The sequence below is a fragment of the Podarcis raffonei genome, chromosome 10, assembly GCF_027172205.1.
Source record: "Podarcis raffonei isolate rPodRaf1 chromosome 10, rPodRaf1.pri, whole genome shotgun sequence".
Taxonomy (NCBI): domain Eukaryota; kingdom Metazoa; phylum Chordata; class Lepidosauria; order Squamata; family Lacertidae; genus Podarcis; species Podarcis raffonei.
Genome location: NC_070611.1, coordinates 10,102,451 through 10,114,993, shown reverse-complemented (window position 1 = coordinate 10,114,993; position 12,543 = coordinate 10,102,451). Strand labels below are relative to the sequence as shown.

Genomic DNA, 12,543 nt, shown 5'->3' with positions numbered 1-12,543 from the left:
AAATTCATGCAAAAAAGCAAACTTTTTTGGACCATATTTTAAATTTAATTATACACAGGTTGACAAAAAAAGGAAACGTATCACAAATAAAACTAACCATCAGATTTAACAAAAATACCTTCAAGTGGTACAGTAAGTGTTCGGTTGTTTGGGAAATATTACAAATGTTCATTTCTGGGGTACTTCAACCGGACTATGCACACAACGTCTGTTAAAATGTCACTGTCAACTACAGAGCCATACAGCACTACAGTCTTCAAAGAGTCCTACGATCAAGGTTTTAAAAATTTACCTTAAGAATTAAGTCCCCAGACTTTTACAGTCACATTTTAAAACTTTTTATTTCTTCAAATAAATGAAGCAGAACAGAAAAAAAAGAGCGCTCTCCATTAAAAGGCTGCTGTTTAGAAAGTTATCCTTCCTAATGTCATACTTCTTAGTTCAAATTACTATTAATATCATTGATAGTATGGCCTGTATCTGGCTTGATCAGGATGGTGTGGTCCGGAAAGCTGGGCTTGAGAAGGCGGGCCTTGCATCCGTGGCGGCGGCGGCGGCCCTCGTGGAGCCGGCCACATGCCTGGACTCATCGCCCCCGGCTGAGTGAACGGAGGGCTGAGAGTTCCTTGGTCTTCACTGAACTTTGGCAAAGCGTTCGGGTTGTAGTGATGGGGAGGGGGAGCGTTTACATTGACAGGGGGGCCGCCGTGCTGAGGAGGGGGCGGTCCCGGTGGTGGGTGATTCATATAGGGTGGCAGCTGGGCAATGATGTGTCCGGGGGGAGGGGTGATGGGTGGAGGAGCGGAGGTCATCGGAGGAGGCGGAGCTTGGCTATACACCAGGTGAGGAGTGCCTCCAGCCTGGGGAGGGTGTTGCATGGGGTGGCTGATTGGCGGCGGAGGGGGAGGGGGAGGGGCGTAATGCTGCTGGGGCGGCATGATATGGTGGGGGTGGGACACCACTTGCTGGCCCTGGTACTCGGGGTGGTGGTGAGAAGGTGTGGGGGCCGGCGGCGGCGGTTCTCGAGCGCCGGAATTCGAATCGTCTTGGATGGGGACCGTGATCAGATTGCTGTGTTTCCTGGTCGAGATGCGGAAGGTGTCCTGGCTGACCGAGCGAGGGGGCGGGGGAGCCATGGACATCTCCGCCGGGGAGGCCCGGATGTCTTCGTGAGGCTGGTTGTAATGCTCGTGAGGGACGTGCTGCAGTGGGGGCGGCATCAGGATGTGTTGCTTTGGTGGGATGTGGCTCAGGTGGTGCTTATCGGGAGGCAGGATGAAGCGCTCGGGGATTTCGGCAGGAGGAGGAGCGATCGGAGGGTGGACCGGTTCCAGCGGGGGCCGCGCGACTGGCTTGCCGGCTCTCATGTGGCGGTGGTTGATGTGAGCCTGCAAGTCCCTCTGGGATAAATAGGTTCTCTTGCAACCTTGCACAATGCTACACATGAAGAGAGACCCCCGGACACACTGCTCAATTCGCTGCACAGATTCGTTACAGCTATATCGGGGGGGAGAAACAAGAAAGCGGTTTGCAAGCATTACTACGAGTTGTACAAGTTCATAAACAAACAATCGTGCGGGACGGGAGGGACAAGATTAGCTGCTTCGTATTATAATATCAATCAATCAATCAATCAATCTTTATTACGGTCCAGAGACCCAACAAATCATTACAAATCAATACACAATTCATACAGGCTACCTCCAGGTTAATCAAGCATTTTGTTTAGAATATAGGGCTCATTTGTTCTTGCAACCACCGATAAAAACTTTGCCACTGCTAACGTTCTAGCATTTGTCCGGTCTTCCAGTAGGAACCTGACATAGTAAGCCTCTGATTTTCCCGGGAAAGATACCAGCAAGGATAGTATCAGTTCAGCCCTGGCCTGCTCATATTTTGCACAATGCAACAAAATATGCTTTATGGAATCGATGTCTTGAGCAAACGTATTATAATAGCTTATGTATACCTTGGGATAATTTTCTGAACATAATCTTTCTCCGTTAATAACAATTTAAAATTTGTGGCAGGGATAGAGCCCTTGATTAGAAAGAAAGCACACTGAATTTTGCAAGGTAAAGTTTAGAACCAAACCCAGCCAGATGGGCGGGGTATAAATAATAATAATAATAATAATAATAATCCCTTAACCTTGTTGCAGACTACTCTGTTGCCTATCTAATATGATTGCTGGATACAACCCCTTTTGTCATGGGCAACTACAGATCCAGTCCAGCATCTTCCTTCCTCTCATCCCCAGTCAAGAGCTGAGTTATATGTTACCTCTTAGTGAGGGAACACATGGAGTAAAGTCACAACTGATCACCAGAAAGTCACAACTGATCACCAGAAAAAAGGAGCAGTGTATTTCCCCAACCCACAAAAACACACTCGTCAGTTTAACTTACCCTGGGCACATCTTGTCACCTTTTTTCTCATGTAAAATAGCACAATCATAGCAGAAAACATGCTTGCAGGGTATCTAAAAAACAGGGAAAGAAAACCACATGAGCAAATCAATGCTTTGCAAACTCTTGACTTTTAAATAGGATACCATCCAATGCTTTGTTCAGAATAGATTCTTACCGAGCTACCAGGACTGTAAGATGTTTTGCACACTAATAAGCAAATAACAGCAAGAACACTCCAAAGCATGTTGCTGAAAACAAAATTCTTACATTTAAAATGTCCACAAAGCTGCAGAGAAATTAGATACCTAGTGGTGCTGTATTTCATACATTTCCTTATTATATAGGCTTCCCTTTCCATCTGCTGGGCACTCTTTGGTTCTGCAAGTGTCTCCCAATTAAAATACATAACCACAACGTTAAGAATCTGGATTGTTCCATGTACAAATGGGTAACAAACTAAAACATCCAATATCCAGTACTAGAATTTAATTTTAACAACCCAGTTCTGAGAGCAATCTGAGCTTCTTCAAAGGTAATGACCAACTTCCATTAACTTGGGTACTCTGTGGTTGGAGGAAACTGTCCACACCTAAACTACAATCCAAAAACCTGATATGTGGGTTCAAATCAACATGAAACTGAGTGCCCTTGGGCCAGTGACTATCTCTCAGCCTAACCTACCTTGCAGTTCTTGTGAGAATAAAACAGAGTGGGGAGGAATAATGTATCCCAGCCTGAACTCCTTAGAGGAAAAGCAGGATACAAATGGAATACAAAATAATAGATGAACGAAACCAACGACAAATCTACATTCAGTTTGCTAAACTGGAAAAGCTTTCACACAAAAAAGCAAACTGAAATCATATATAGGTCAGTGTTTTGGAAAACACACTATTGAAAAAGAACATCAATATATTTTTTCCATGCTATCTTTCAATGCACACCATATCAAATTTGATTTAACAGGGCTGCACGATACAAAAGCAAGAGTGATTTTACAGCTCATCAGACAGGTGACTCGCAACTTACGCTGTGATTACATTCTAGGGATAGCGCCTACAGCCAAAATCACGTATAGTCCAAACACAATGGCTTCAATGGTGGCGGGGATTGTCAACGATTCCCTGCCCCCCCCCACTGTCTGCCCCTTTGCATATTTAAAAAAAATTGCCAGGCACGTAAAGCTGAATGCACACAAGTTAAATGAGCATATATTGTAAGTTGGCTACATTGAGAAGACATGGCTATCCATATGACATAGCTGTATGACATAGTTCTGCTTACCATGCGTCCATACATTTTGATTGGCAGCCCACACTTGTCACAGAAATGGACTGGAGTATCATCCTTTTCTCCTAGTAAATTTATCTGTCAAAACGGCAAGCATCATATTTCATCAGCTGGTTATCACAATACACTTGCATATTTTAAATGCATAGAAATCATCAAAAATCCTGGGTACGTTTTTCTGGAAAAACTTTTGTGAACAGGACTAAAAATTCTATTCAGTTGTATTAAGTACTAGCAACAGGTTAGGCATTATACAGTGGTACCTTGGTTCTCAAACACCTTGGTACTCAAACAACTTGGAACCTGACACTGCAAACCTGGAAGTAAGTGTTCCGGTTTGCGAACATTTTCAGAAGCTGAACATGCTCCGTTTTGAGTGTTATGCTTCCATTTTGAGAGCCGCACTTCCATTTTGAGTGTTACGCTTCCAATTTGAGTGCCACACTTCCATTTTAAGTGTTTTGCTAAGGTCTGTCTGTTTTTGCTATTTATTTTGCGTTTTTGCAGCTTTTTTTTGTTTGTTTTTGTGACTGTGTGGAACCCAGTTCAGCTACTGATTGATTGATTGATTGTGTGACTGCAGTACATTGTTTATTGCTTTCATTTTATGGATCAATGGTCTCGTTAGATAGCAAAATTCATGTTAAATGGCTGTTTTAGGGGTTGTTTTTAAAAGTCTAGAACGGATTAATCCGTTTTGCATTACTTTCTATGGGAAAGCATGCCTTGGTTTTGGAACGCTTTGGTTTTGAAACAGACTTCTGGAACGGATTAAGTTTGAGACCCAAGGTACCACTGTATTACAAAAAACAATCCCTGTTTAAAAACAACATTTTAACTTTATAATTTTTAAATTAGAATGTATTTCAGAACTACGGAATCAATTAGTGAACCTTGAAGTCCCAGAAGAGGTGTCCGGGAAATCTTCTTTGATTACTAAACACATCACCACCTTTGCATTCATATCGTTCTTCTTCGTTGTAGTCAAATTCTTCTGTGGGGGAACAAACCAAAAATTTAGATCAACCTTGCTGGTAACTGGTTGTGGGTGGGGTTTTTTAGCTGCACTCATACTGACACATGATGCCATTTTGTCATATGCTGAAAGGTTTAGGGCAGATAGAAGACAGTGCATCACACAGCACATAGTCAAGCTATGGCTTTCGTTCCCCCAGGAGGCCGTGATGGCCAGCAACATGAATGGCTTTAAAAAGAGCACTGGACAAATTCACGGAGAAGAGGACTATCAATGGCCTCTAGCCATGTTGGCCATGCTCCACCTCCACCATTGGAGGAAGGGATGCTTCTGAATACCAGTCGCTGAAAACCACACAAAGAGAGGATGCTCTGGGGCTCATGTTTTGCTCCCAGGTTTTCCGCAGGCATCTGTTTGGCCACAGTGAGAACAGGATGCTGGACTAGACAGGCCTTTGGTCGGATCCAGAAGGTTGTTCTTTTTGTTGGGAAGGGCACAACAGATTGGATAATGACAAGCAAGCAGGGTGGATAAAAATCAGTATTTTTTTTTGAAAAAAATCGATTTTTAAAAAATTTAAATTGGATTTTTTAAAATTTAAATTGGATTTTTACAATAAAAAGCTTTTGGAGTAAAAATCCTTCTACAGATAGTTTTCTATTTAAGTTACATTATAGTCCAAGGGCTATTCATCCGGAAATAAGGATTTGTTTTAAGTTTTTCATGTGTGCTAAAACTCAGTCTAGGTGGGTTTTTTTAAGTATTGTTTAACCACATCAGTTAACAAACATGGATCCATATGCTTAAATATTATTTTAGTTAAATGAATTGTTTAAATTGTTATTAAGGAAATGATTATTTTTCTCCTTCCAATCAAATACAGCAGAAAAGTTGTCCAAATATAAACAGTTAACTTATTAAACCTCACGATAATTTCATAATAATCTATGTATTTCTAATTGTACAACCAAATCAGTAATTTTTGATATCACTGTAAAAACTACTCTGAAAATTTATTATTCCAAAAATGAAACCTTCATCTGGTTGTAAATATTAAGATTACACAAGCAAGAAAGAGTCTTTCTGTTAAAAAATGATTTAAATCAAGTCTTACTGACTAGTGATTTAAATCATGATTTAAATCGAATTGATTAAATCAAATCCACCCTGCTTTTGCCCCATGGACCCTTCAGCTTATCTTTTGCAAACCGCCAATTCTGAAATACCTTCTATAAATGGCAAAAGCTGCTAAAGCCTTTTGGAATTATGATACAGCTTCTCTCTTACCTTCTTCACCAGCCTTTGATGGCAACCTATTCATACTTCTCGCAGGACGAGGTGGAGTAGGTTTAGCTTTGTTTGTCTGCTTGGAGATTAGCTTTATAGGGATGCGTCGGCGAACATCAAGACCTCCCAATGATCCGGAACTATTTGTACCTTGCAAATCATTGTCTATGTAAAAAAGAAAAAGATATGTATCTGTTTTGATTTATCCAAATGCTAAAAATAATTTTTACCCCTTCAAATTGACCCAATATTCACAGATGAGCACAGTTTTCAAAGAGTTTCTACAGAATAACAGGCTATAAAAACAATGTAAAATTATTATTAACCAGCTCTCTCTGACACTACTCTCTCTCCTGAAGAACGGATTTATGTTTAATAGTACTAAAAAATGTGCTTCTGTGGGAATGATTACAATAGCAAGTGACAAAATCATCCTTTAATAGATTACCTTTTGCAAACAGCAGTCACAATACCTAAGTCAAACTAAAGCATTTATTTGTAATGTGGCATAGCCAAAAAAAGGACCAAATTAGACAAAATTCACCACGTGGCAAACATATTCCTAGAGTGTACTACTTCAGACTACAAAGGGAAAACATTATGTCTGAAAGTTCACACAGACACAACTCCCTACATATTAAAAATGGCAAGGAATAGACTATGTTGTAACTCCACCCTGTAATACAGTTTTCTACTTTTTAAAAAAGTTTCGAAGCATTCCATTCCATTTCCCCAATCGCACACCTCCCCCTGAAGGGGGGGGGGGGAGAGAGACCAGATGGCATAGTGTTAGGCACGTAAGATTGAGAAACAGTGAACATCTGGTTTGTAACTGATCAAAAAAGATTTGCTCAAATACTGTCAATTTAAGGTCAAATTATTATACAGCATTAACTTTACTGGAACAACAGAAAATACCCTTTAATGACTGGCAGATTTAATACTTAGGCTAACTACAAAAACAAAGGGAAGTATTCAAAGGCAGGATTATGCTAACAGAAATAGTTCCGTAAAGCAGGGCAAATCATTTTCACCAATTCCTTCTATTCAATACAGTCTTCCATCACCGCCACCCCCTCCCTACCTAGAATAGTATAGCAGAGGACTGCACTTGATAAGGGTATTGGTCAAAATGGGGTGCCTTGCCTTGTACTAGCATATTTTCTTTTTAAGACAACTATTATGAATTATAGCTTTAAAAAAATATTAGACAAGGTTTCCTTAAAACTTCAACAAATATTTCTCCTTTTTTTTTATCCTGAAATACCAGTGCAAGCTTACAGCCTGAAAATTAAAACAAAATAAAGGAATAGGAACAGTAGCTAGTAAAAGAAAATGTCACTTTCTTTAAAGGCAATTGTGTTAAATAAGACAGTCAATTATTGCAGCACCATCAGCATATCTTGAATGAGTATTTGACAACAGTCAAATACTCAATCAATTAACATTATTTGACTTACTGCGCCAATCATAAAACAATCAGACTTCAAAAATTTTGTAAGACTCTTCCCATCTCAGTATGTACTTTATTTATAACAGTATAATTTTTATCACACAGATTCTATATGTCGAGCATACATTTTTGAAGGGGGGGAGAGTAGTTTTATAATGTTTTAATAGTATTTCTAATTGTTTTAACTTGGAGCTACTTTTGGACCTTACCGCGAAACCATCAGGTGAAGGATACTAAAAGGTAAAATGACGGCGCTGTGGGTTAAACCACAGAGCCTAGGACTTGCCAATCAGAAAGTCGGTGGTTCGAATCCCCGCAACGGGGTGAGCTTCCGTTGCTCAGTCCCAGCTCCTGCCAACCTAGCAGTTTGAAAGCACTTCAAAGTGCAAGTAGATAAATAGGTACCGCTCCAGCGGGAAGGTAAACGGCGTTTCCGTGCGCTGCTCTGGTTCGCCAGAAGCGGCTTAGTCATGCTGGCCACATGACCCAGAAGCTGTACGCCAGCTCCCCCGGCCAATAAAGCGAGATGAGCGCCGCAACCCCAGTCGGTCACAACTGGACCTAATGGCTATAAATTCAAATAAATGAATGAATATAAACAGGTAAATAGAACCATTTCTGAATATCCTCTCATGAAGAACTCTGCATTTTGCAAACCATTGCTTTTAAGAAAAGTTAGCATAACAAATTTGCTAGGTCAGATCTCCTCCTCAAAACTCAAGTTTTCTGTGACACCTTTAGCTTAACAAACCTGGTTCCCTGTCAGATGTTTGCTGTGGCCAATGGGGAGTTGTAATCCAAAACATCTGGAAGGTGCCAGGTTGGTGAAGGCTAGATTAATTCCTTAGTCCTAATTCGCAAATGAGATAAAGCTGAAGTACCGTATTTTTCGCTCTATAAGATGCACCAGACCATAAGACACACCTAGTTTTTGGAGGAGAAAACAAGAAAAAAAATATTCTGAATCTCAGAAGCCAGAACAAGAAGAAGGATCGCTGCGCAGCGAAAGCAGCGATCCCTCTTGCTGTTCTGGCTTCTGGGATAGCTGTGCAGCCTGCATTCGCTCCATAAGACGCACACACATTTCCCCTTACTTTTTAGGAGGGAAAAAGTGAGTCTTATAGAGCAAAAAATATGGTAAATGTAACTGCATTCCTCCCTGGTTACTCTAGCCTCTTATCCCATCTCTCCTTGTTGCCTGCCATACTGTAGAACAGGCTTCCTCAAACTCTGCTCTCCAGATGTTTTGAGACTACAATTCCCATCATCCCTGACCACTGGTCCTGCTAGCTAGGGATCATGGGAGTTGTAGGCAAAAAAAAACATCTGGAGGGCCAAAGTTGAGGAAGCCTGCTGTAGAAATTTTAGACTATGAACTGCTTGGGAAGGGACCAATCTTTTCTTGCACAATACATGACTGATAAAAACTGAAGTGACGCTTTTCATTTTTCCAGTTTCATGAACTTTCATTAGCTGAAAGAACTCTGCAAATTAGTAGAACTGCTTCTCTTCTTCACCCTCTGAAAGATGTAGTCTTACTTTCAAAGAGGATTTCCTGTACTTTTCACATGTACCTCTCTAGACTCAATTCGGAAGCAGCTCAGTGGTTTCAACAGCAAGGAAAATAGGAAGAATCTTTGGAGCAGTTACCGCACCATCACAAATCAAACTAACAGACTTCCTTTTTGTGCCCCATTTCTAGGCCACACTTTAAAGCTCTATGTCTGAGTACTTTCTCCATGAACACCCGCTCTTTGCTGCTACATCAGAGCAAACAGCAATCCACAGAAAATCCAAAATACTCCAATTCAGTGTTAAAGAGTGGGTTTTCCTGGTGGTAATGGCAGGGCAAAAGGTAAATGTGGATAAGCCGAAAGTTATTCAAATCTAGAGTGTATAATGAGGAATCATCTCATCAGACACACAGTCTATTCTGTTCTTAATACAGTCCTGTGTAGTAAAGAAAGCTAAGCTTTGATACTAGAAACTATATATACATGTAAAGGTGTTGAAGAAACTAATTACTGCCTGCAAATTGGGCCACTTACAGTACAATTCTAGCCATGTACGCTCAGAAGTAAATCCTACTTAATTCAAGTGGGATTGCTCCTAGTAGGGGTGAGGATTACCCCTGTGGGTAAAAGCCTCAGCGCCTAGGGCTTGCCGATCGAAAGGTCGGCGGTTCGAATCCCCGCGGCGGGGTGCGCTCCCGTTGCTCGGTCCCAGCGCCTGCCAACCTAGCAGTTCGAAAGCACCCCCAGGTGCAAGTAGATAAATAGGGACCGCTTACTGGCGGGAAGGTAAACGGCGTTTCCGTGTGCTGCGCTGGCTCGCCAGATGCAGCTTTGTCACGCTGGCCACGTGACCCGGAAGTGTCTCCGGACAGCGCTGGCCCCCGGCCTCTTAAGTGAGATGGGCGCACAATCCCAGGGTCTGTCAAGACTGGCCCGTACGGGCAGGGGTACCTTTACCTTTACTTTATTGTTATTATTTGGCTCCAAGTAAAAAGAGCAAAACATACAGAAAAATTCAATGAAGGGTTAGCATTTCTCTTATCTCTTACTGTATAATGAAGTAACTGGAAATCAACCCAAGGTTACACATCTGTTACTATAATTCTATCTAAATTGCACCTGCTTCTAAATAAGGACTTTGTTCCTTGTTCTAATAGATCCTAATCCATATCAGATGTTTCACTGCAAGTGCTTCAAACTAGAACTGATCCATAGTTTAAGCCCACAGCAAATGTGCCTAAAATTAATTTTATTTTATTGCATATTTATTCTGCTCTTCCTCCCAGGAGTTCTGGGTGGCTGTCTACTCCTTTATTACATTCCCACAACAGCTGTGTGAGCTAGGACCATGGGTTGCGGCGCTCATCTCGCTTTATTGGCCGAGGGAGCCGGCATACAGCTTCCGGGTCATGTGGCCAGCATGATTAAGCTGCTTCTGGCGAACCAGAGCAGCGCACAGAAACGCCGTTTACCTTCCCGCCAGAGCGGTACCTATTTATCTACTTGCACTTTGACGTGCTTTCGAACTGCTAGGTTGGCAGGAGCAGGGACCGAGCAACGGGAGCTCACCCCGTCGCAGGGATTTGAACCGCCAACCTTCTGATCGGCAAGTCCTAGGCTCTGGTTTAACCCACAGCGCCACCAGGTACAGGTAAAAGAGAATAGCCAGGAGTCACTCAGTGTGCTTCACAGGTAAAAGGGGATTTGACCAGGGTCTCCCTGGTCCTAGCCCATCTTCTGACACATAAGCTGACAGTGACATTTTCAGAAACACATCTTATAACTCTGTGATGGATTCAGTGTTTGTTCCCAGCCAGCATGACTAATGGTCAGGGATGATAGGAGTTGTAGTACAGCAGCATATGGAGGAGCACAGACTCCTCAGCTGCTTTTAATAAATTCCAGTATGGCAAACAAAATCAGTAGACCTATGAGAAGATGCAGGCTTTAAAAGGGCATGAGCAACCTAACAGGTAAGTGTTTCACAAACTTGATTCTCCAGCTGTTTTTGGATTACAACTCCCAGCATCCCTAGGTAGCAAGACCAGTGGTCAGGGATGATGGGAATTGTAGCCCAAAAGCAGCCGGATAAACGCTGCAGTAGATCAACAGCTACCAATGTTTACACATTTTACTTCATGAGAGATAAAAGGAGTTTCTATCAATACTCTCTATCTAGTAAAGGTGCTTAAACCTTGCCTTTTTTTGTTTTGTTTGTTTGTGTTTTCTGTTTTAAAGCAGCAAGATTTTTTAAAATAATTTTTATTAGCTTTCAATTACAATCCAGTAATAGCCTGATTACAACAATACCAATTTATAATACAATTATTAAGGCGGCGCCTCGCAAAGAAGACGCGAGGCGGGCAGGTCAGAGGACGGCGGCCCGACATGGGCCGCTGAGCGGAGCGGGGCCTACTTGGGAGTAAGGGCTGCGAGCCTTCGCTGCTGAGGGGAGCGGGGCCTACTTGGGAGTAAGGGCTGCGAGCCTTCGCCGCTGAGGGGAGCGGGGCCTACTTGGGAGTAAGGGCTGCGAGCCTTCGCCGCTGAGGGGAGCGGGGCCTACTTGGGAGTAAGGGCTGCGAGCCTTCGCCGCTGAGGGGAGCGGGGCCTACTTGGGAGTAAGGGCTGCGAGCCTTCGCCGCTGAGGGGAGCGGGCGGCCTAGCGCAGCCTGACGGCCCCCCGAGGCCCAGGCCGCGCGTTTCGAACCGCTCCGCCCTCCCGCTCGAAACAAGGCCGCGGCCCTCGAGGCCCCGCCGCCCTCCTCCGGCTACCGGTTCCGCGCCGGGGCGGAGACGGAGCGGGAGGCCGCCGCCGGGCGGGCGGGCAAGCTGCGAGGCTCCCGCTTGGCCCGCCCGGTCCCCCGCCCGCTCCCCAACTCACCATTGTGGTCCATGGTTCGGTGTAAGGTACTCTGGGACAGGAAGTCGCCTCCGGGCCACAGGATGGGCGGGACCGGAAGCGCGGGAGGCGGCGGGGAACGTAGAGGTGCGAAAGTAGAGGCGAAACCGTTCGCCGGAGGGGTCGCTTCCTGGTTCCTTCGGGCGGGAATGTCCATCGGCAGTGCCATATAGGGAGCGAGGGAACGGGATCCTGTGCAGGATTTGAACTCTGAGCAGCGGAAGGAATGAGAGATAGGGTGCTGCAAAAAAATCACCATGGAAAATGGGAAGTCGACAAAACAGAAGGAAGATCTTATTATGGATGGGAATGTATATGTGAAATTTCGGTAAATTTAATAGATATAGCTGATATATCTATATTTTTTTTAGTGCAAACTGTGACTGGGTAGCAGTCGGCCGCCTCCTTCAAGAAGTTTGCTACAGAGGCAGGATGGATGTTTGCGCTCCCTTGGTCATGTGCTGCGCACGAAACTTGAAAAGTATGCGCCGCTGGACAAGCTGCTGTAGTTATATAGTATTTAAATGAAATGAATGAATTGGAAAGTGAAAATAATGCGACAGTGGGCGTTGCTTCTTAAGGAAAACGCGGCTTAAGCCCTTCTCAAAATTGCCCTGCAGATGTTAACAGTGCATCGTTGCCGTGGCTGTGTCTCAGCGAAGGAGGCTTCATCCGTAGCAGCTCCGTCCGACTCTTGAGCAGGATGATCGGTT

General features: G+C 43.5%; 2 protein-coding genes across 3 annotated transcripts in view; one reads left to right on the top strand and one right to left on the bottom strand.

Annotated features, from left to right (window-relative positions):
* CBLL1 (Cbl proto-oncogene like 1) lies at positions 1–11,988 on the bottom strand. 2 transcript variants are annotated; one of them, XM_053406163.1, is made up of 6 exons: positions 11,813–11,988; positions 5,965–6,129; positions 4,595–4,692; positions 3,696–3,779; positions 2,409–2,482; positions 1–1,497 (listed from the first exon to the last, which is right to left on the bottom strand). In XM_053406163.1, the coding sequence occupies exons 1-6, from the start codon at positions 11,985–11,987 to the stop codon at positions 459–461; spliced, it is 1,635 nt and encodes a 544-aa protein (XP_053262138.1). In that variant the 5' UTR covers position 11,988; the 3' UTR covers positions 1–458. The 2 variants fall into 2 exon arrangements, with proteins under 2 accessions (XP_053262138.1, XP_053262136.1); XM_053406161.1 differs by having other exon boundaries at positions 5–1,497; positions 4,595–4,695; positions 11,813–11,972.
* The window catches only part of DUS4L (dihydrouridine synthase 4 like), a 40,124-nt gene continuing 39,065 nt past the window's right edge, over positions 11,485–12,543 (top strand). Inside the window, exon 1 of the mRNA XM_053406184.1 lies at positions 11,485–11,549. The gene's annotated coding sequence lies outside the window, so the exon portion shown is untranslated. The remainder of the gene's footprint in view (positions 11,550–12,543) is intronic.